The 24,035-nt window shown below is 45.9% G+C and overlaps 2 protein-coding genes across 4 annotated transcripts in view; one reads left to right on the top strand and one right to left on the bottom strand.

The window, feature by feature from the left end:
* The window catches only part of PERM1 (PPARGC1 and ESRR induced regulator, muscle 1), a 90,091-nt gene extending 82,864 nt beyond the window's left edge, over positions 1-7,227 (top strand). For both annotated transcript variants that reach the window (XM_082230025.1, XM_082230024.1), the window contains exon 4: positions 6,983-7,227. In XM_082230025.1, coding sequence (XP_082086151.1) covers positions 6,983-7,104 — 122 coding nt within the window. In that variant the 3' untranslated portion in view covers positions 7,105-7,227. The remainder of the gene's footprint in view (positions 1-6,982) is intronic.
* Positions 263-24,035, bottom strand: part of PLEKHN1 (pleckstrin homology domain containing N1) — a 56,771-nt gene continuing 32,998 nt past the window's right edge. Inside the window, exons 6-16 of one of the 2 annotated variants that reach the window (XM_082230098.1) lie at positions 21,284-21,408; positions 17,690-17,839; positions 16,814-16,894; positions 9,247-9,316; positions 8,527-8,681; positions 7,729-7,914; positions 6,761-7,030; positions 5,327-5,476; positions 4,750-4,974; positions 4,389-4,437; positions 263-2,889 (exon numbers count right to left, since the gene is read on the bottom strand). In XM_082230098.1, the coding sequence (XP_082086224.1) occupies positions 2,699-2,889; positions 4,389-4,437; positions 4,750-4,974; positions 5,327-5,476; positions 6,761-7,030; positions 7,729-7,914; positions 8,527-8,681; positions 9,247-9,316; positions 16,814-16,894; positions 17,690-17,839; positions 21,284-21,408 (1,652 nt within the window). In that variant the 3' untranslated portion in view covers positions 263-2,698. The remainder of the gene's footprint in view (positions 2,890-4,388; positions 4,438-4,749; positions 4,975-5,326; positions 5,477-6,760; positions 7,031-7,728; positions 7,915-8,526; positions 8,682-9,246; positions 9,317-16,813; positions 16,895-17,689; positions 17,840-21,283; positions 21,409-24,035) is intronic. The other variant, XM_082230097.1, reaches the window with a different exon arrangement.

The following is a 24,035-nucleotide window of genomic DNA, read 5'->3' on the forward strand; positions in this document are numbered from 1 at the left end:
AGAGATGGAACTCAAACCAGTTCTAATGATGTCATGCCGTAAATTTAGGTCTACTACAGGTGTGAGTTGAATTGGGAAGTACTGTACTTTGTGATTCAGCATGGGTTTGAAATGTTTTAGCATATACCATAAGGCCCTTTAATGCGGCCAGTCCAGGGGCGAAGACTTATCATCTTCATCATAAAATTGGTACCAGTGCTCATAGTCACGAACAGTCTCATTCTCCATGAAATCAAGTTAAATTAAGGAGCAAAAAGCTATGAACTGTTACATATATTAACTTTATTAGCAGTATGGTCTTCCAAGAAAGTGTCAAGAGAACTGTACAGCATGTAAAATCCATCACATTTGCAACTTTGCTACAATACCTCGCCCCTCCTTATACACACACGCACACATATACAAACACACAAACGCAACCTCTCCGCAAAATCTTTGAAAATGGGTCTAATGCAGCTGTGGTCTGAGCCCTGAATGTTTTGACACCCACCATCTTTTTATGAGCTCCTACTTCTGCTTTGTAAAAATAATATTTTTTTTTGAAAAAACCTTCTACTCTCACTGGGTCTAAAGCTACCCCTTCTTTGAAAATACAAAAAAAAGGAGACCTGCAGTTTCAAATACTGTACAGAAACAAGCATCCCCAAGTTGGTGTAACTCTGGACCAGTTGGAAAGATGCAAGGCAGTTCCAGGAGCACTCCACAGAGTTTTGTCAACAATCACACAATTGAATAACATTTCTTCCTCCCGCCTCTCCCACTGCCCCAAGGCACCCGTGTTTACATATTAAATAAAACATCAAACAAACAAAAACTACATGTAAACTTCGCTGGTTGCCGTCTGTTTAAAGTAATATTTATTTTTATTTATTTCTATAAAAAGTTCAAGTAAAGAAGACACACCAGGCCTTTTCCTGATGTGGTACCACCACAACATAATAAATCATCCAGTGAGGTTTTAATTGTTAAGAGTGCTGGATCAAAGTCTGGGAGCTCCAGGATCAAATCCTCACTCAGTCACAAAGGCCACTGAAACTCAGGATTGCTAGGACAATGAAAGGAGGGGCTAGGCATGGCATGCCTTGAACTCCCTGAAGGAACAGTGGGGTATAAATGCAATTTATAATAAATAATTATATAAGCAGACTTGACCTAATTGGTTGCAGGTCCCTGCTGTGGGTTTCAGAATTTGGAACCCGAAGATTTGTGGCCTTGCAGAGCTTGCCTGTCCCACCAAGTTGGTACTGGAGCCTGGGATGAATGATAAATGCAAGCCCACACCATCTCCTTTGGATGCAAAAGCACTCTTTTCTAAAGCAAGGATGGGGAACTGCTTGGACTGTCCAAATGCTGTTGGGCAAACAGAACTCCCAGTGATCTCAACATCACCAGGAAGGCCAGAGTAGTCCCCCTTCGCTGCTCAACAAACGGCTCCTCCCCGAGGCTCCAGGGGGCCACGCAGGGCCCAGCAAACCTCTCAACTGAGTACCAGAGCACCCGCCTTCTCAATTCCTCTCCCTGCATGACCACTGTGATTATCTGCCTCAGTGCTGGCACAGGTGCTCCAGACGTGACCACCACCTTTTATTCTGAAATTTGCTCACTTGCAGTGCTGCAAAAACCAAGAGGTCCTGGCACAACGCTGTAAGCTGCAGGCACACAGGAGGTGCAGCACCTAGCAGTGAACTGTGTAACATTTGAACAGCGCATATTCACCTGGGTATTGGATGGGCGTCTGCCACCCACACGGGTCTTAGGCAGGCAAGAACTAGCTCTGCCTCTTCTTCCCCAGGTGGCTGTTGTGAATGAAGCACATTTTGCACACGATCAAGGGAGGCACAGCCTCCTTGCTTATTGTGGAACATGCTATTCCAAAAGGGCAGAGGTCTGGGTTTCTCTGGTAAGCACTAAAGCATCAGGATAGGAAGTGGCTGTCAGTACCATTCCCTGATGCACACATCTGCCGGTGTTGCAGTTTAACATTTTCAATTATATATATTCACCAGCACACCTTCATTTTAGACTAAGCAGTTCCCTTGTTTTCATAATACTTCTCTTGCCACATCCCCCTCCCCCCCAAAAAGAAAATTGCTGCAGCTAGCAAGTGACTTTTCTTCTTCCTCTTCTTGCATAAAATGGCAAGATCCATTGGTCAGATGCAAAAATGTGGGCTTCAGTCTCCACCAGCTGCAACAATGAGGAGTGCAGGGCCGATTTTTTTTTTAATTATTATTCTTTTCTTCATACCCATTACCAAGAGTCCAGTGTCCCAACTGCAAGTCCACAAATGCAGGCACAGTGGATTGGATGGGGGGTGGAATGCTCTCATTGAAAGCCCAGGCTCCTTTTCCAGACCTGTTTCTCATAGCACCACAACAGGAAGTGAAGGAACAAATCAAAGCATGAAAGTGTGCCTACAAGTAACAGGAAGGGCCCCTGCCTTCTCTAGGATACAAAAACTTCTTACTTCCAGAGGAGCATTTTGTTTCTTTTTTTTTATTAAAAAAAAGAGGAACCTGGGTAGCCTTGAGCTCAATTTTCCAATCCTTACATTGCCCCAGCAACAAAAGCAAGAGGACCACAGGAGAGGCAGCCAGCCATGTTTCTTTCTGAAGCTCTCTGTTGCTGCCCTCAGTGCTTCAAATCACGCCACCCCCTTTTAAGCAGTGGTAGGTCTCAAGTCCTCTCCTCCCCTCTTTCAGCAATGGTAGATCTCGTTGTCAGAGACTGGCACTGTCCGTCGGGAACCTGAGCCCTTCGCCTCGGTCTCCCATATGTTGTCGTAACTGAAGTCGCTCTGGAAACTCTGGAGCTCGGCATAATCGTGGTAGGCAGAGTCGAGGCGCTCTCGTCCGCTGTCAGGCAGGTCGTATGTTCTGAGGCTTTCGTCTATAGAGGCAGTGGATAAATTGAAGCACAGGAATTAGACATAATATCTAGACATAAACATGGGGAGCTGCCTATTAAGGAGTAAGGTAAAGGTAAAGGGACCCCTGACCATTAGATCCAGTCGCGGACGACTCTGGGGTTGCGGCGCTCATCTCGCTTTACTGGCCAAGGGAGCCTGTGTACAGCTTTCAGGTCATGTGGCCAGCATGACTACCAGAGCAGTGCACGGAAATGCCGTTTACCTTCCCACCGGAGTGGTACCTATATATCTACTTGCACTTTGATGTGCTTTCGAACTGCTAGGTTGGCAGGAGCTGGGACCGAACAACGGGAGCTCACCCCGTTGCGGGGATTTGAACCACCAACCTTCTGAACGGCAAGCCCTAGGCTCTGTGGTTTAACCCACAGTTAAACCTGCATGCAAATGCACCTATTTGAGGCCCAAGCTGGGCATCGGAAACCTTGTCCTCTGGCCTGACATCAGCAAATGTTTGACTGACAGATACAGATCCCACAATTGTGGAATTCCTTCCCAAGAGATGCACCAAGCTGCCTCCTCCTTTTTAGACATGCTCTGGAAACCTTTCTACTCTGTGGAATCTTTTTAGGACTGACAGGTGCGTGGTCCTTTTTCTAAAACCCAACCAAACTATGTTATTTTGTTTATTTGCAAGGATTTCTACGCCACCATCACCACGAGAAAATTGTCACGGCAAGATCCACAGTAAGATTACATTCATAAAACAAAATATAGTAAAAAAATAAATAAATCAGTAGATCAGCTTAATACATTAAACATAGCAGAAATCACCCTTTAGGTAAAACCTGTGTGTAAATAGGTGAGTTTTAAGCAGGGGCCTAAATAGCCACTCTGGATTCAGCCACACTTCTGCTTGTCCCTTGACTAAAAAGCACAGGTTGTTTGAGTGATTTTCCACTTATCCCGTGTTTTCTTGGCACAGGTCCAAGCAGTTTTGTCTTTGCCCCACTGCTTTCTCCCATAAAACCCACTTTTTAGCATTAAAGCGGAACAACTGGCAAACTTGGAAAAGCTGATTGTGGTTTGTTCTGATTTAGCGCTAAACCGCAGGTTTTCCTGGGGGAAACCAGCAGGAAAATGGAAGTGTGGATGAGCCTTGTGTCTGACCATCGGAACTCTCCCCATGACACTCAACCTCTTGAGCCACACCCCCTTGCCACAAGCCGCACCTCTTCCTGGCCTTGCTTCACACCCTGTGCGCTTTTGCCTGGCCTGAATGTTACCTTGAGCTCCAAAAATTGCCTCTTATGCGTAGAAACCATTCTATGGCTCGTTTGTTGCTCTGCTCCCTTGCTCCCTCTGCCCCACCCATCACTGGCAGGTGGCTCTCACATGGTTGCCCAGGTGGGAATGCGCTCCTCGGGAGGAAAAAACGTTTCCCACCCCAATGTATTCTTTTTTTTAGAGTACTTGGAGCTGGGATTGTATTGCGAGACAGCCCAAGAAACCTGGGACTCACCTGAATGCAGCAAGGAAGTTGTCAGAAATTCATCCCGTGATAAGGTGCTCTGAATGGTGGAGGGAGAAGAGAGGAGAAACAAAATTGGTGTTAACAATGTCACTTAAATAACGCAGATGGAGTCCAGAGAGAAAAGAAATCTTAATAACCTGTAACCCAGGAGTTAGCAAAACCTAAACACACTAAAGCAGGTGTGGGGGAATCTCTGGCCCTCCAGATGTTGCCGAACTACAACTCACATCAGCCTCAGCAATCATAGCCAAAAAACAAGGATGATGGGAGTTGTGGTTCAGCAACATCTGGAAGGCCACAGGTTCCCCACACTTGTACTAAGGAGTACTCCCCTTTAGACTGTACTCACTGAGGTCAAACAATCGGTGTCTGGAGAAGGCATCACTGAGAAATTAAAAATGGACCCAGGCATGTTGCATCTCTTTTGAGGCGTTTGCTCTTGCCAATGGTTGTCAGGCAGAGGTTGGGAGTTCTTCTTCTGCACCAGAGGATTATGGGAGACAGGGACAGACACAGGTATGGCTGGGTAGCCATTCTGCTGCTCCAAGGAGCTCTTTCCATGGTGTTTCATGAACTTCAAAGGAAAAGGAAACACGGCTATATTTAGCTGGTTATTCCAAGGAGATTCTGTCTGACTCTACCTCTCATGAAGCTTTGTTTAAGGAACTGGTGGGAAACCTGTAGCCCTCTAGATGCAGTTGGAATTCATCTCCCAACAGAACTTCGAGAAAAGTTACTAACGCAGAAAAGCGAGGGGATGGCTCTTCTACAGACAAATACTTATTTAAGCTCAAAGGAGCTTGTACTTATTTCAATTTATGTCACATTGGTGGCTTTTCCCTTACAGCACACAATTTGGGGATTCCTTTGTTAAACTTTGGGGCACCTTTTCAAGGGATCTACTGTCAACTTAAAGTGCAAAATACCTCTTCAAGGAAGTTGGGGTCTCCTGCTCTGTGCGAAGAAGGGGAATTTGGTGTATAAGGGTCAGCGTACATAGGGGAGGAAGGCAGAGACATGTTCTCCGGTTTAGTGGGAGCTGTGCAAGTTCCTCTTCGCAAGTTCCACGGTGGCAGCTACAGGAAGAGAAAAGAAGATTAATGAATGTGATGCCTCACTGCTTGAGGAGAAATTGGTTCCAGGGAAAGGTTAGTGCAGGGGTCAGCAAACTTTTTCAGCAGGGGGCCGGTCCACTGTCCATTAGACCTTTTGAGGGGCTGGACTATATTTTGAAAAAAATTATGAACAAATTCCTATGCCCCACAAATAACCCAGAGATGCATTTTAAATAAAAGGACACATTCTACTCATGTAAAAACACGCTGATTCCCGGACCGTCCGCAGGCTGGATTTAGAAGGCAATTGGGCTGCATCTGGCCCCCGGGCGTTAGTTTGCCTACCCATGGGTTGGTGTACCTGCAACATCATATGCAATGCAGTGCATGCAGGGAATTACAATGTAAGCATTGGAACACGGGAAGAAGCTGTATAAAATGACTACTGGTATTAGAAGGGGAGAACCTCAGGCCTGAGAGTTGAATTAGACTTATGAGTCACTTGTCACCTGAAAGTCTCCAAGTGACTTACAATGCATTTAAAACATAAATATAAATGTATCATGCCATAACAACAAAACAAAGCAACCCTCGTAACAGACAAAGGAAGTGTTGGAAGCCAGTGGCGTAGTGTGGGGGGTGCAGGGGGGGCCGGCCGCACCGGGCGCAACATCTGGGGGGTAGGGGGTGCAAATCCATGGGTTAGGGGGCGCAAATTACTTGCCTTGCCCCGGGTGCTGACAACCCACGCTACGCCACTGTTGGAAGCGCACCACTAACAAAACATCATCATCATAGTTTATCAAAGGCCTGGGGCAAAAAGTTATGTCTTTCCCTGGCGCTGAGAAGATGTCAAAGAAGGCATCAGGTGAACCTCACTGGGGACAGCATTCCACAGACAGCCACAACTGTAAAGCCCTCTCCCTTATCACCCCTCTGAGCCTCCAAGACTTAGTTCCTTTTTAAAAATGAACTTCCCAACCTCTGCTTTATACTAGCAGCAGTTCCCCAGGTTTTCAGGCAGACATCTTTCCCAGCCCTGCCTGGACCTCGGCACATGTCCTGCCTCTGAGTTGCAATTCCTTGCTACCAACGTAAGAGCCTGCTGGATCAGGCCAATGGCCCATCTTGTCCACCCAGATGCCTGTGGGGAAGCCTCAAGCAGAACCCAAGCACAAGGGGACTCTCCCCTGTTGTGGTTTCCAGCAACTGGCATTCAGAACCATTGCTGCCTCTGACTGTGGAGGCAGAGCACAGCCATCGTGGAGGAAGTCTGAACATCGGTCCCATCCCCTGGTCACTTACATTGTTCACATCCAGATGCAACGGGGGAAGAGCAGGATGGTGGTGTTGCTGCACCACGGCGGAGTATGGCTCATTGTACACTGGAGAAAGGACTTCTCCACTGGGATGCTCTGGGATGAGCTGGAAATGGTTCCTTTCCCCATCCTGGCTGTGGGGTTGTGGCTGCTGGGCCAGTGGCCCACACTTCCCTTTGGACTTTCGAGAGCTTCCTTTCCTTTTCAGCTCAGCTTTTGGCATCCCTGTGCTTGTCGAGGCTGGCTTTCCTGGACACTGAAATGAAAAGGAGAAATCATGTGATTTGGTTATATGAGAACCAATCTCCAGTTATGTGCATTTTCCTCTAACATGATGATGGATTACGTTCTTGTCCTGTTTCCTAGTTATATCTCCTTGTTGTAACATCCTCTTCGGTCCCAGCTCTCACTTTGTCAGTTTAGTTTAGTTTTATTAAACATTTATTCATTAAATTTATGCTTGCCTGTTTTTTTATTTTGAAAGATTTATACACCGCTTAATTGTAAAAAAACCCAAGTGGTTTACAAAAATAATGAAACAATGAAATGATCAGTAAAATAGTTAAAAGCAACCAACATTAAAAAAGTTATTAAAATCAGCAACAAGCTAAAAGCCTGATTAAAATCCAAGTCAACATTCTGCATTTCTGGAGAGGCTTGCCTAAACAAAAATCTTGTTAGCAGACTCCAAAAAGGATACAGCAAACTCTCCCAAGCAAAAACCAGAACAAAAGAGAAAGCCATGCAAGTTTGTTTAATTTAATGTTTCTTGATGCAGAATTAGGATTACTATGTTAGAGATCCTGCCCCTGTCACAGAATATATACAAGCCCTGGTGGTCAGGATTCAAACAGGATCCTGAACATCAAGGATCCTGTTCATAAAGGAGGTTGCATGAAAACCACTTCATGTCGCAGCTTATCTGGGCACCTAATTTCCAAAAAATTTACCTACCCGGACTGGTTGAGCCTGGGAGTCATCAGCTAGTCGGCATTCTGGCATCACACCAAATGACTGCCTCTCGGAAAGGGAGCCCGCGCTGTTCTGGGAGTGGTGTGTGGATGTTGCCCCCTTCCCTCCTGAAGCCCAGGAGTTTGTTCGGCCATCAGACGTGAGTGAGCCTCTCCCGCTTCCTGAGAACTGAAGCAACAAACAAGGAAGAGGAGGACAGGGTTCTCGGTTATTAAATATTGCAAAGTTACAGCTGGCTTTCTTTGGGCCAATGTGATACAGAAGGACAGAGTGCTGGCTGCTGGCAACAAAGACCCAGGTTCAAATCCTACCCAGTTATGGATTTATCTGGCACAATCTACCTCTCAGGGCTGTTGTTAAGAGAAAGTGCAATTAACGAACTGAAAAGTGCAACAGGAATGGTACACAGTAAACATGAAATACAGTTCTCACAATTAATAATGTAAGAAGAACCCTGTTAAATCAGATCAGTGTGGCCCATCTAGCATCCTGTTCTCGCAGCAGCCACCCAGATGCCCATTCTGTCACACACTGGCATGATGAAGAAATAAAACCCACACAGATCTGGGACCACTTTTGCTCCCAAAGACTCCCACGGAATGGTATGACACTTGTAAGATGCAAAAGCGACACAACCACTGGAACAACTACATCATCTCCGCCCCCACTTTGACGGGTCTGTAGCTAGTGCACAATAAATGGATGGGGAAACAGCCAGCTCCTAAGTATTCTGCATAGGTTGTTTTGTTTTAAGCAAGCGGGGAGTCTGTGGAACCTTACCTGAGCCAGGTGATGTGGCTTTGGTCCTGAGAAGCTCTCCGATCCAGAAAGGGAAGAATCAGCATTACGGAACTGAGCTGTCTTAAGGCAGTACAGCCATTCTTGGTAATCGTCATAGCTGGGGCAAATCACTCGAATGGAGTTGATTAAACGGCCTGCAAGAAATATGACATTACATTGCCTTGAATGTGATTCGCTCAGGATGTCACACCGGACCATGGTTTGCAAGCTCCTTTCGAAAAGCACAGCTGGGAAGTTCTGCTTTATTTACCCACTTAACCCAGTCCTGTCTGACTGGAAGTGGCTCTCCAGTACCTCTCAACCTTCAGGACCTTTCCCATCACCAGCTCTTTGATCCTTTTAACAGGAGATGGCGCTGGGGATTAAACCTGGAGCCTTCTGCATGCAAACTACTGTGTGCTTTATGTATGTATGTGCTTTACTGCTGAGCGAGATCAGCGGCTCCTTGATGATTTCTGACTCTGAATTGCTACTTCATTAGAACAAACCATAGTTAAAGCTTCCTTAACCACAGTCTGAATGGAGCCTATGATTTCTCCAGTCTCTTTCGAATGCTGCTTTCCCCCCAATCCTTCCTTGTAGAGAAGTGTCCCTTCAACGACTTGGTCTAATTACCTAAGGCACCACAATTTCTGCCACTTCCTCCGCCTGAATTAAACAATCCCCTTCTCACTTCTATGCTTGTGATTTGTGGCATACCTTCTATTAGGAAAGAAGTTTTCTCGTTTTCTTCAAATTGCACCTGGATTGCATTCAGAGGCAGTTCTCCCTGTTGGCAGAGGGGGTGGGATGGGGTGGGGATTAGTAAATTTGAAAGAAAAAAATTAACACACACCTTCCAAGCCTGAGTTTCCTCCTGTTGAAAATATTTTAAAATAAATAAGCAAATGCTGTTGAACTAAGCTGGAAAACATGTTACTCGCCTATGGCAAATTAAAAATCGATTGAGGAGATTCACTAGACTGTCAGTATATTGCAGGAGAGATCTGCACACACACCAGAACTTTAGGATCAAGCAGTTAAAGTGTATTAAAGCACCCTGTGTGCATGGTTTTTTGTTTTACTGGATTTAACTGCACTAGGACAACAGGCTGTGGACTGGAAAGTGACAGGGAAATACATGGGACACTGTGAGATGAGTGAATGATTTCTCCACGCCGTGTATAGCTGAACTGTGGAACTCTCTCCCTCAGGAAGCACTATTGACTGCCAACCTAGATGGCTTTAAAAGAGGATTGGACAAATGTGGGGGAGGACAAAACTATCCCTAGCTACTAGCCATAATGACTATGCTCTGCCCTCCACTGAATGCCAGTCATTAGGAATCACAAGTAGGCAGAAAATTGTTGACATCATGTCTGTCTTGCAGGCTTCCCACAGGCTTCTGGTTGGCCACTGTGAGAACAGGATGCTGGATTAGATGGGCCCCTGGCCTGATCCAGTAGGCTGATCTTATATTCTTACCAGTAAGGTGTGTAAGCACCCTGCAAAGGAATCAAGGGGCTTTGCCAAGGTCCTTTTTATTGAGCACAAATCATGATGAATGCACATGTTGGTTATCCTGGTGATTATACGTGATCCTTGCTTCTAGCACTATTTGTGCCTACTAAAGTTTTGGGGTAGACCCACTGCATGCCCCATAGCTTCCTGCTGGCATCCTGTAATTTTTTATACCACAAATGTTCTGGTTTGTTTTTCGTCCTACTTTTGTTGTGCTATAGTGCAAGAGCAGTAATGCACTAACATTGGGGAAGCATCACAGATAATCTAATAAAATGGAATGATGAATTGGCAGTCCTGTATAAATCTACCACTAATGCGCTATTATTGCATCAATGATATGTTATTGAATATACCTGCAAAAAAAAACAACCCACCAGTCTGAAGGGGCCCAGGACGAATTTTTGTTTTCATACAACTGCCCCATAAACAGATCAGAACAAATGCTCGAAAGAAATCAAATATAGTTTAACCCCCATGTAAGCTTTGAGCAAACAAATCAAGATGAACGTTTAATAAACAGGCTATCCAGAAGCACCATGATAGTGCCTCCAGTCACTATTTTATGGGAGGAATTCTAGTGCATACTGGTTTGGGCATTTTATGAGTTGAAGCACTCTGTCTCCCTAGCACAACAAATCTACCTTAAAAAAACAACACCCCAGACTTTTTGCAGTTAAGGAAGTTATCTGCCCATGCTACCTAATAATAAACACTGGCAATAAAAACAAATCTAAATGCTTCTACTCCAAAGCATAGCCTTTAAAAGCTGGGTCTCTGTCTTGATTCTATGTTGTCAAAGAGGAAACACGCGCATACAAGAGGAGCCTATCAGGACGTTCAAGGGAGCTCCAATGTTTGCAGATCTATTTGTATTTTTAAACGAAGAGAATCTCCAAAACAGCTGAAAGAGAACTGAGCATGCTCAGTAGCCAAAGAATGTTTGTGGGCAAGGGGGAAGGGGATGGGGTATTTGCTCAGCTCTTGTTTGTGGGTTTTCCACAGGCATCTGGTTGGCCACCATGAGAACAGGATACTGGATGGGCCACTGGGCTGATCCAACAGCCTGGCTCTTCTTACTTGAAAATATGTGGACACTTAGACAATGTGTAATGCAGCCTCAGAGGGATTAGGGAAGGAGGGGGCTTTAATGTTTAGCTGTTTCCTTTGACAAACGCAAACAGAATTAGGCAAATCAAGGTCACTAGTTTGCATAATTTATGCAGGTTACAGAATCCAACTGTTGGTGCATGGACTAGACAGTGGGGTGGGGAGGTTTTCTGATTTACTTTCTTAGTATCCAAGAAAAGGTCATGTCTGACTGGCACACTTAATAGAAGCACCCCACACTGCAACAATTAGTTGAACGTCTCGCTAGTGTGTTTACCTAAAAAACAGTTGCAACAGATAGACTCTCTGCACTTTGTTCTCCAAGACTCCTGAGTCATCATCCCAGCTTTAGATGCTCCCCAAACATTGTTTACTCTCCGATACAGTTTGCTCAGGATAACGGCTGCAGGGGACTCAAGTTTGACTTTCCAAGTGACCTCAGTTAAGACGAGGATCTTGGAAAGACCAAAGTTCTGCATGAAGACCGAACAAAACAAACGTGTGTGTCTACGCAAGAGGCGGAAGCCGGGGGAAGACAGAGGTGAAAGGCAAATTCAGAGAAAGATACGTGAGATGGATTTCTGGAGGTGGCCCAGTTACTAAAACTGCCATTCTAGAACTGAGCAGGGATACAGGAATAGAGGCTGGGGTCTTTCCTAACCCTACCTGGAGGTGCTGGGGATTGAACCTGAGACATTTTGCATGCACAGGTGCTCTACCACTGTATTACAGCCCTTCCTGAAATTACATTGTGTAGATTGTTGAGAAAAAACCTGCAAGCATGAACAGCACTGAGTCCACAATAAGCTGTCATATGGAAGTGCCTAGTGTCTTGGGGAGAGGCAGAGGGTACCCATCTGTCCACAGGGCACCTCCTGCCCTCCCAAAACTGCACCCAGCTCTCTGGTGCCACCCCTGACCTCAAAGGAATCCTTGCCTCCCCTGCGAAAACAAACCATTCCCTTCTGAGGTGTGTCACTTCAGTTAAGCCAGTCCGTGGAGCTTGCTCTGACAGGAACATCCAGGAAGCCCCGGCGATTCCTCACTGCCCCGCAAGAGGCTTTGGCTGGCACAGGTTTTGCTGAGCAAGAGGCGTTCTCTGCCATGGCATGCAAAGGCAAGAGCCTCCCTCCAACCTCAATGACAGCCCTAGCTCCCAGGGCAGATGTGGCGCAAGCCTGGCAAACCTCATTCATAGGATGCCTGACGTGGCTGCTCAAGAGGGCAAGGCCGAGTGCAGTGTCAGATCTGGAAGCAGAGGCCTGCAAAGACATGGACACATCTGCAAAGTGCTAAGGCTCTCCTTAGATTCTTGTGAGGGCACTGCTTGCACTTGGCTTCTGCTTATGGGAAGCGTTAAGTACCTGGTGTCTAGTCACACTGGGTGGACTGCATTCATTGCCGCACACACCATCGCTTGCACCAAACCCGAAGTGACCTAATTTAGTTTTTTTGTTTTCTTCTGTTCAATTGGCAATGCACAAAGCCGGTCCGGATTCCAGCATTGTTGGGCAGGAATGAGGAATTCATGTGCAGAAGGGCGATGCCAAGCCCAGGCATGCCCCTGGAAAGCCAAGTTCCTGCAGTGGCATCGCAGGTGGATGATGCACTGGGCGACACAGGGCTGAAAGTTTGCACATCTGCACCTCTGCATCGAGCTCCACTACAAAGCCAGATCCTACAGTACAGAGGGCTGGCGTGACTGCCTGTGGAAGTTGGCCAATTAGGACAAATAAGGTCTTCCTTCTGCCTTCTGCCAATCCCCACCTACCAGCTAGCTTACTTACAATCAATTGGGGTGGCTCGGCCTGTCATTGGCTCTGGCTCCACCTACTGTTTGTCTCTCTGCCTTCCGCCCCATAGGCACCAGCTACCACTGGATGACTACTGTCATTACAGTGAGCTTCCTGGTTTTTTGGGGGTGTCGCATCATGAGCTCTGGAAGCACCCAGGTCTCCCCCACATCCAAATCCATATAGTTTAAAGGTGAAGCAAAGCTGCTCAGCCACAGATAAGAATTCCCACGGTGAAATTTTAGCATGCTGTGGGTTTTTCCTAATGCCAAGGACTGGACCTGGAACCTTTGGCATGCAGAACAGAAGCTCCAGTCCTTTCCCTTCACACTGTCCTGCCTCATGCCCAATCTACGCACACAGAGGCTCTTACGTGCAAGTAAGAAAGATAATCAAGCAAGCAATGGTACAGGGCAGACACAGAGTTCAGCAGACACAATTCAGGAATCAGGCAAGATGTTCAGAACCAGACAGAAGCAACAAAGGTGTCCCAACAGTTTCCACCCACCAACCTGCCAACATTTCATAGAGGAGGTGCAACATGCTTTCTTTGCAAGAAGGATGCAATTTCAGACATGTGCTCCTGTGGGGTGGGTGAGCCTGCTCCCATCTGTAGAGGTAGCGCCTGGTCCTAGGTGACAATACTGCTGCACCCTTCCTGTTTGGGCGCCTGATTAGACACGGCTGCCTCCTCCCATGGCTGCCCACATCCCTTCCCAGCATCCATGGAGATGCTCTGCGGGAGGGCAGGGGGAGGATTCAGTATCCCTGCTCCCCCATTCAAAGTGTCTGAAGTCTTGCCACAGCAGGAACAGCCCCCTCCTCAGGCCCTGGTTCTGACCAATCAAGTCCTGCTCTGTTTCTTCCTCCGCCTTGGGCCTGCCAACCCAAACCCAAACCTGACAGCAGTGCAAGGCTCATGGCAACTACTGTGGGGATTTGGTCCTCCATGATCAGCAGGGAAACAAAGACCCCTGTTTGAAACCCTGGACAGCTGCTGCCAGTTTAGACAATACAAATTGAGGCAGATGAACCAAGGCAGCTTCCTATATTCTTGCGCTCTTTAGAGGGGAAATGCAGACTGCTAGCTTCAAAGAAGGTTTCTATTACTGGGAATCACAAATGGGGAGATTTGTGTTCTGTTGCTATCCTGCTCTAGTTGGCCACTGTGAGAACGGGATGGGGAGAACTTTGGCACACTTGGTTTGGAGAAACATGTTATGCTTTCACTTCTGTTTTGGTGTCACGGCTGCTTTTCCTGTTCCTCTTATCGTGATGCCAAGGTCTCCATCTAAAGCAGCAAGTATGTGCACAAAGGTCTGAGCAGCTTCTTCAGAGCAGACACAGACATGGCATTGTGCCATCCAGCCTGACGCATCATGGCTGCTCTACGGTGTGCATGAAACATACCACAACTGCTGGGTTGTGATGAATATGTAAGCCTAGCAGTACCCAGATTAACAGGCAATAATGGGCCTCTGGCCTGATCCAGCAGCCAGGCTCTTCTCATGTTCTTAAAACTTAAATCATGTCTTTGTTGCTACAGTCTTCGACTTTGCCTTGAAGGCGGTCAAAGGTGGCTCTAGGGAATGGGAAGCCACCCAATTCAGCCGGCTGTCCATGACAGTTGGACCATAGCACATTGCACCCCAGGAAACCACAGGCATTTCCCCCGCTGTAACAACTGCCCAGCAATGTGATCAGAGAATCCCAACCGCTGTAAGGATTTGCTATTTTAAAAGGAATCTCAAGATTGGTTCTGCCTCCTATAACCAGACGCAATGTGAAGACTTCATTGAATCTCAAGTGTACATTCTGAGCTCAGTTTTGCATGCCGAAGTATAAAATGTACAAGCCTTGGATCAAGCGTGAGGAGTGGGCACATAGGGTGGCATCTAGTGCTAGTTTAGCTCAGAGTAGACCCACTGCCGTTAATGGACATGACTAAGGGCTCATCCATCCTCCTGCTTGTCCTGCACCAAGTGGCTTCTCCCGTGCCTTATATGCACAGATCGAAGCAGATTTCTGTTTTCCCAGGAAAACCCGCTCTGCAGCACTGAGGAAAACCTGATTGCTCCAATTCAGCAGTAAAGAACAGGTTTTCCTGGGGGAAAGAGGCGGGACAAGCTGAAGTCTGGATGAGTCCTAATTTAGGCCCATTAATTTCAATGGTTCTACCCAGAGCAGGGCTTAGCTGCATTCAATCCATATAAAGGTCCTTTGCTGAAACAAAGGGAAAAGGACCCCTGGCAGGAATTTACTTTTTTAAAGGTACATGTTCCGGATTTATTTAGTTTCTGAACTGTAGTCGCTTTTCCATTAAAATCAAAGCAATTTAGAATAGAAACTTCTATTTTTTTAAAAAAAAATTAAGTTACAGAATATAAAGGAATATGCTCATGGGTAAAACTGTAAAAATCAAAACAGAGGTGGAACAACCCAGTCACCCGGTAAGCTTTCTGGTCCTAGTACAGCCTCTCTAAATAAGCCCTGGGTTACTCAGAGCCAATTCACTGCCAGGGCCCCACTGCTGATGGTTCCACTGGTGCCCCCCCCTTTTAGTGTGTTCTCCCCACCACCACAAATGGCCTGGCGCTCTGAGAAGCACCAGGCAGTGAGATCTAGCCACTCTTAATTTCCCAGAATGCCCCTTGCCTAGCATTGCTCTGAGGAATTGTGGGAAATTCCTGCTTCGAGCATTGCTGCCACAGCCTGGTCCATCCACCAGGGCCCACTGACAGAGGAGAGGGCCCCTGAGAGGACTTAACCCAGACCTTCCTCAGCCCTGTAGCTGGTTCTTTATGGGTGAGTAAGGATTTGAACCCCGGCCTCTCAGGTTGTAGCCTGACACCCTAACCACTATACCACACTTGTTCGACATAGATGTGGAGCAGCATTCAGCCATGCAAGCCTCCAACTGCGAGTATGAAATGATACAGCCAGGCCAACACTGCCTCCATGAGAAGGAGGCCACAGATGGGCTTGGCCTTTGAGCCTTGAGTGAGGTCACTTCTCCAGCTTCAAAGGAACGCAAATGGAGCCACCGCCCTTCTGGTTCCGAGACAGCTTAACCACAAATATTCAGAAGCCATAGCCGGCTTTCCAAGCAAGTGGACGAAAATATATTCCACGTTGGTCAACTTTACCCTCAGTCTCTCCCCCCACACCTTTTTTTTAAAAGGAGGTGGCGGCAAAGTGTATCCTTTGCCAAGAGCACTTACAGCCAAGGACACAAACGCTGGCTGACTTGTCAAGCAGAGGCTGATGAAGCCAGCTCACCAGACAGGAAGCACAGGCCAGGGCAGAAGAAGCAGAAGAGGTGGAGCACAGCAGCCCTCAGTTCACATTTCACCTCTGCCACAGACTCAAGTCGCTGATCTGTCTTATGGGGCCGTTGGCAATGGCTCTGCCTGGATAGCGCTATAGGACAGCTGCACTGCATATTCCTCAGGGCCCCCTCCAACTCTACTATACGTCAGATATAGAGAGTGGTATTCAACTATGTTTTACTCAGAGCAGTTTTAGAGATATGAAAGCTAGGAGCTAATGGCACCTTAAACCTAGGTTATGGATGCAACAACTGAATGTCTAGGTGTGCTTTTTTATAATAATCATAATAATAATAATAATATTAATAATAATAATTTTTATTTATATCCCGCCCTCCCCAGCTTCAGAAATACTGTTTCGAACCATATGCAAATTTAAAAGCAACAGACCGATGGACTAAAATTCACAGTACGGATTGATTAAAAGGTCTTTAAACTCAGGTTGCAGCCCTAATTGCATAACACAGATGTTATATAGGCAAGATTAAATAAAGGGGGTACAGGAGTGTGTAGGGCGTGGGGGGAAGCTCCTACCTTAAAGTAGAGGCCGTTGCGTTCTTCAGATACTATGACCAGGGTGGAAGGATAGAGGATCAGTACTCGGTCATGCTGCTCCTGTTAAGAGACCAAGAAGACCAAGGTTGATATGGAGCTGAAATTGAAGATTCAACCTGCCTAACTACTTGATGAAGTGCAGAAGGTACCAAAAAGATACAGAATTAGGAACACTGGAAGCTGCCTTATACTGAGTCAGACCGTTGATCCGTTTAGCTCTATATTGTCAGCACTGGCTGGCAGTGGCTCTCCAGGGAGTTTTTCCCAGCCGTACCTGGAGAAGCAGGGGATTGAAACTGGGACTGTCTTTATGAAAGTTGATGCTCTGCTGTGGAGCCACAGCCCTTCCCTTACGACAAAGGAACACAGGAAGTTGCTTTACACAGAGTCAGACGCTATTGTCTATGGTGACTGGCAGCAGCTGTCTTGGGAACTGTAGTTTGTTAAGGAAGTTGGGAATTGTACCTCTGTGATGGGTAAATGACAGCTACCACGATTCTTTGGGGGAAGCCATGGCTGTTAAAGTGGTATAAAACTTGCTCTAAATGTATGATGCGAATGTAACTCCTAAGTCTGGAGCTGACCTTAATCCTTTTTGGAGCTTCTGAAAGACCTGAGCTCCTCTGGGAAGAAAACAAACAACAGATTGGTGATACCTGAACCTGCTAGGCCAAAAGAACCCCAGCTTCTTTGCTCTTCAGTTATAATAAAATTCCTGATGTTTGTCAAGGGAAGCAGTTTGCAGGATCACAGCTCCTATACCAATCAGCTGTGTCAATCACTGGAATTTACGAGTAGCAAAAAATGATGAAACTTAAATATACTCTGTGTGGTGTGGATCATCGAGGGTCCTACCTGAAAGGGCAAGTGTTGCAGCTTCACTTTAGAGACGCAAAGGATGTCGCCTAGAGACTCCCGCTGGGTGCCTCTCCACTCTTGCACAGCGGCATTCTGCACAGACCACCTCAGATGCTCTCTTCTGATGGAGCTCTGCTTACATTCATTCTAAAGGGGAAGGAAGCACGACAATGAAGGACACAGAACCCTCCGCCTTGGCTCAGTGCTGAGCACAATGGGTGGCTTGCTGGCAAGACCACCATATCCATAGTATGCCATTCAGAGAACTTGGCATGATTAAGTGGTATACTAACAGAAACAGAATTGTTAGAACCCAATGCTAAGACACTTTCAAGAATGTATAATCTGCTGTTGAAATCAAATAAATAATATTTTTAGTTTGAAAACTTGTTTATTTAAGCAATTCATATATTGCTTTATTCATGCCAAGTCTCTAAGCATTGAACACAATTAAATAATAATGCAACAGATAAAATCAGCCCTAAAAACAGTAACTTTCCTTAAAATGCCTGCTGAGCTAGAAAAGTCTTTGTCCAGCACCTGAAGTTCAGCAAGGTGAGGGCTCTCTAACCTCAGCTGTGAGGGAGCGCCACAGATATGGGCCCACAACACTTCTGGTGAAGTAAAAGCTGTGTGTCTGAGACATGGAGAATAGCTAACAGAGGGTCCTCAGAAGATCTCAGTGATTGGGCAGAGATATAAGGGATCAGGTGGTCCCTAAGGTATCCTGCACCCAAGCCATTAAGGGTGTTGCAAATTAATACAAGAATTTATTATAGTCAGCCAGGGCAAGCTTTTGAGAACTGGTGCTATGGGCTGGCAGTAGTTTGTCCCCAGCAACAATATGGCTGCAGCATTTTTTTCCCTGACCAGCTGTAGCTTCTGGGCCTTATGACACTGCAGAAGTGGAGCCTTTTTGGTGGTGGCACCTGCCCTCAGGAACATACTCGGCAGCCGCAAATAATGGTTGCTTTTAAACACCACTGGGGGGGACTCACATTTTTTCTCCAGACTGTAAAGTTTTAATGTGCCGTTCTGTTATTTATTTATTGTTTTATTGATTTTTTGTGGTAAGTATATTTTGGTGTTAAGATAAACCACTTAAGGATCATATATGTCAAATAATATGAAATTATTAACTGATTTGTTTTTACATTTTTTATTTACTTTTAAAAATATGTGCTGCTTAACTGCAATCGTCTCTAAGCTGCATACAAGAAATATACTACAGAAAAGGTAAAAATAAGTTAAAACGATGAAATCGGACTTCAGTTGAAATGCCTACTGGAACAGCAGCAACAAAAAAAGATCTTCAATGGGCGTCGGAAGTTCAACAGGGAGGGAGGCTGTCGGATCTCAACTAGGAGGGCCTTCTGTAAAACTGGGCCCACAATTCTGAACGCAGAGACGCTTCTGGTATATGTGAGTTGTGCATTTGAGCCGTTTCACTATTTAAGAGATACCCAGGCAGGCATTCGAGACAAAGTGTATCTGCCATTATTACTGCAGTACGCTCTTTCTTTTAAAACAAGCATATATTCCATTTTCTGTTTCACTGTAGTTAGAACATTTTGGTGGAAACATACTTTGAGATAATGTACGGATAGCATGCCACAGACAGTCGCTACCTGCCCACTGTCGACTGACTTCCCTAAAAAGACACTCGAGGAAAATAAATAGTATCTAAAACCAGTTATCCTGGTTTCCGCTTCAAATTCTTTTGTGACAAACTGTTTGTCAATGCTTTTCAACCTAGAACATTTCCCTCTTTATACAGCTATGGAAGCAGCAACTGCAACAATGACTGAGCTGTCCAGATCCAGACTGGAAATAGTGAGGAATGGGGGGAAATCCCCCCCCCCCCAATTAACCTGCTCCCTCTCTCTTTCTCTCTCCCCCCAGATACTGTCCAGGAAAGGATTGCTCACCCTGGGAAACAGACCGAAAGCAGCCAGTTTCACAGCACAGAAGAGTTTTTCTGCTAAGGTATTTACAGGGGCAAAAACAAAACAATCAGGCCTCACCTGTGTTTGAGTCTTTCCTCCCTCACCACCCGCACCTCACAGCTGCTGGTTCCGGGCTGGTTTCCAGTTTGCCTTGCTAACTCATCATTTCCCACGCTGACTAAGCCTTTGTGTTTCAGGAAAAGATAAAAACCCCTCAGATCCCCACCCAGAAAAGGGCTGTGCCTGTGGCACGGGAGGCAGCGGGGCAGCAGGGGGGTAAGGGAGTTGCAAGGGGTTTCAAATCGGTTGCAGAATGAGCTGCCTTGGGTGTTCCAGACAGACATTTTCAGCACTTTGTTAGCTTTACTAGGAAGTATTTGTTTATTTATTTGATTCTGTTTTATGAATCACTTCCCATAAAATATCCCAAAGCAATGTCACAGTAAAGACACCCACAACAAACAATTAAAAGCAATTCCGTATGTGGAAACAGTTTAAAAACAGTTCTCTGTGGTTGAACAATTCAATGTACACAGAAACATAAAAGCAATTCCATATATAACCACAGTAAAAAACACCAACCATTTCATTTAAAAAAATCAATTACAAATCCAATACAGCAACTTTTTTTTTGGCCTAGTGGGCCAGATCTTTATCAGCCCCCACACAACCTGCGGCCAACTTTGATGTCCACTCTTGGGCATGGTTCGGGGAAATGCCCCTGCGAGCCAAACCTCACCCACTAGCAGACCAAGACTGGCCCACAAGCCAGAGACTCCCCACCCCTACAATACAGACTGGGAGCAGCATTGATAAGCCTGCTTCTTATTCCACTGTTCCTACAGAACATGGGCATTCTTGTGTCAGAACCCAGATCTCCTGTGGATGTTATTGACTGATGACAGGGGGGTTGTAGGTGCACATAATAGATGGATGGGGTAGAAAGGCAGAAGGGAGAAAGAAAGAAAGAAAGAAAGAAAGAAAGAAAGAAAGAAAGAAAGAAAGAAAAAGAAAGATCACTGGTCCCTCTGGTTCAGTAATGTATACACTGACTGGCAGCAGCTCTCCAGGGTTTTCAAGCAGGGGACATTCCTATCCCTACTTGGAGATGCTGGAGACTGAACCTGGGACCTTCTGCATGCAAAGCAGATGCTCTGCTACAGAACTACAGCCCTTCGTGGCTTAGGCCATGTTAGACGTTGGACAAGACTTGCTTTGATTTTAATGTGTACATAAATACTGAGCCCTGAAAATTCTGCTGGCACCCCATAGGTTGGAGTGAGCCCTGACAGAAAGAACCAGAGATCTCTCCCCCCCAACACACACACACACACACACACACACACACACACACACTTGCATTTACATGTATAAATTAACATATGCAGACTGTATATAAATTTGTGCCAAAAGTCCTCTACGTACCTAGCAACAAACTTACACCTAAGCAGAGATCTTGTTATCTGGGTGTGTAATTCAGCAACCCATCAAACTCATCTTGCTGTTTTGTGAGATTCTACAGTCAGATCAATGTCAGGGCAAGGGAGGAGAGGTTGGATTAGAACAGGAATTATAATCTCTGGCCGTCACTCTGATTTTTACATGTTCACCCTGCTGGCATGCAGGCCATCCCCAAAGCACTCACCTGAGCAAGGAAAGGCATGTCGAAGCTCCCTCCATTTAGATGGATCTGCTTCTCCAAGTGGTAGAGCCAGCACTTCAACTCAGACCTGCTGGGGCAGTAGACTGTCAGGGGGTTCAGCAAGGGACCTAGAAAGGCGAAGGACACAAAGGGGGGGCATGTTAACAGGTTGAACATACAATGCAAGACGCGGGCTGGATGGTCTTAAAAAACCCTTCTGAGGGAGCTTGGGGAGAAGCTAAGCTTGATGATAAGATGATAAGATAATAAGATGATAAGTAACCACTTCCAGGTGGTTACTATTTCCAAGCAGGGTTCAATCACGTACAGTGGTACCTTGGGTTACATATGCTTCAGGTTACATATGCTTCAGGTTACAGACTCCGCTAACCCAGAAATAGTGCTTCAGGTTAAGAACTTTGCTTCAGGATAAGAACAGAAATCGTGCTCCGGCGGCGCGGCGGCAGCAGGAGGCCCCATTAGCTAAGGTGGTGCTTCAGGTTAAGAACAGTTTAAGAACGGACCTCCGGAACGAATTAAGTACTTAACCCGAGGTACCACCATACCAGAAAATTCTCTATTTTTCTTTCCTTTTTGTTGTTGTTTTTTTATGTACTAATAACTTAAATAAAATAATGATGATGATGATGATGAAAATTCAGGCTGCGAATTACAGCTGGTTGGGAGCCCACCCCGCAGAAAGATGAGACTTTTTACGATAAGAGAAGTGACAGAAAGTTGCAACTTGGATGGCTTTAAAAGAGGATTAGACAAATTTCATGGAGGAAAAGGCTAGCAATGGCTGCCAGCCCTGGTGGCTATGTTCTATCTCTCTGGTGGTGGCAGCAAGGCTTCTGAATATCAGTAGCTGGAAACCGCAGGAGGGGGAAGTGGTTGTTGCACTCAGGTCCTGCATTTGGGTTTCACATTGGGGCACCTGGCTGGCCACTGTGAGAACAGGATGCTGGACTTGACAACCTAAGAAGAGCCTGCCAGATTAGGCCAGTGGATCACCTAGCCCAGCATCCTTTTTCCACAGTGATCCGGCAGGCTCTACTTATGTTCTTACAGACTGGAAAGTGCAAGGGTAACTAAGGGTAACTCTTGCTTTGCTGCAATGCTGTCTAACCTCCCCACCAGCAAATCAGAATGAGATTGCTCATTAGGTAGCCCAAGTTGTCAAGCCTCCCTGCGAACAAATCAGGATTAAGGTTCAATAATCAAGTTGTCCAGAGGCGCCCACTGAGATAATAAACTCAGGAAATTACATGGTAGAGCACTTCCTGGCTTGCACTATTACCATTACATCTGCACAAGTTGCATAACTGCAGGATCCATCACATTCCAATCTCCCTGCATACTGAGAATCAGGACCGGGCCACATTCAAAACCATACATGCAAAACACTGTGATACCACTTTATAAACAAGTCACGGCATATCTGCAGCTTCCTGCTGAAAGCCTGTAACATTTTCATACCACAACTTTCATACCACATTTGTTTTTAGCTGGGTACACATAACTGGTTCAAAACACAGCAAGGTTTCTTTTTAATGCTGCCTTTCAAATAGCATTTGCATGCCCTTTGAACACCTTGGTACGGTCTGCTGCATTTCCATGTTGCCCACTGTTGGTCCACACCAGCAGGTGAAAAGGGAGCCAGAATGTCTCCATGTGGCTTATTTTTCCAAACTGGATGAAAACTGGTTTTGGGGAGGGAGAAACGCACCAAAACACAGTATTTCTCAATAAACTATAGGGTAGATGTGGACTGTGGCTAACGTGTTTGTACACAGTAAACAGGAGTATGCAGCAGCCTTTGTTGAATTATAGCCTAAGTATGCTCTTCCATGTAGCAGCAATGTGGTAGCATTGGGTAAGAATCAAATGATGTGTGGGTGATCCAGTATAAATCCACCACTAAATGCCTGGCTGGAGTTGGATCCTATCCTCCCAGCTGCCTCTGCCTGCTGCAGCCGCTCACACACCCTTGTCCGGTCATTACGATAAGCGCCAGAGCAATATTAACCTCCCACTTCCAGTCTGACCGATGCTCAGCTACCCATCATTCATTGCCCCGCCTCTTGTTAAAACAAATACCAGGCACGCTTTGAAACGACCTGAATGGCAGTGCTTGGAGCCTTGCGATAAGCTGACACTCAGCAAGCCGTCATAACAAATCATTATCAGCAGAATGAGTACTTTGGCCTTCTGGGGAGGTTTCTGTGGCAGCGTGCTCAGCGCAAACACTGATTAATTTGGCTTTGCAATATCTTTGGGAGTCAGGGGAAAATACAATTCACTTTATGTGGTGCCAACTGGGGAATTGAAGCAGAGAGAAGTGGGGGTATGTGTCTGCTGTACTGCTGCAATGCTTTGCCTTACAAGAGTATTCTCTTGATGTATCGGCACCGGTTAGAAATGTGAGAACTTCAGCAAAATGTTGCAGCCTAGAATGTTCCCGTTCAGTGTTCCAGCCCACCAACTAGTTGTGCTCTTTCCAATATACTCCATTCCATTCTCCCCCTAACAGATGCTCAGTATTCTGTGGCAACTGAACATGCTGAGCAATCACTGAGCTACTTATGGTTTTGTTCTGGTTAATTTTTTAGTGGGGAGTTGTCCTGTTAGCCTTATTTTCCTTAAGCATTTTTATTATGATTTTTGTTACACTACAGCACAACACAACATTGTGGAATTATACCATAACAAGGGCATGGTAAAAATAACTCCCAGTCATGGATCTGCTTTCCTC

Source organism: Podarcis vaucheri (genome assembly GCF_965113315.1).
Source record: "Podarcis vaucheri genome assembly, chromosome: 7".
In the NCBI taxonomy this organism is placed as follows: Eukaryota; Metazoa; Chordata; class Lepidosauria; order Squamata; family Lacertidae; genus Podarcis; species Podarcis vaucheri.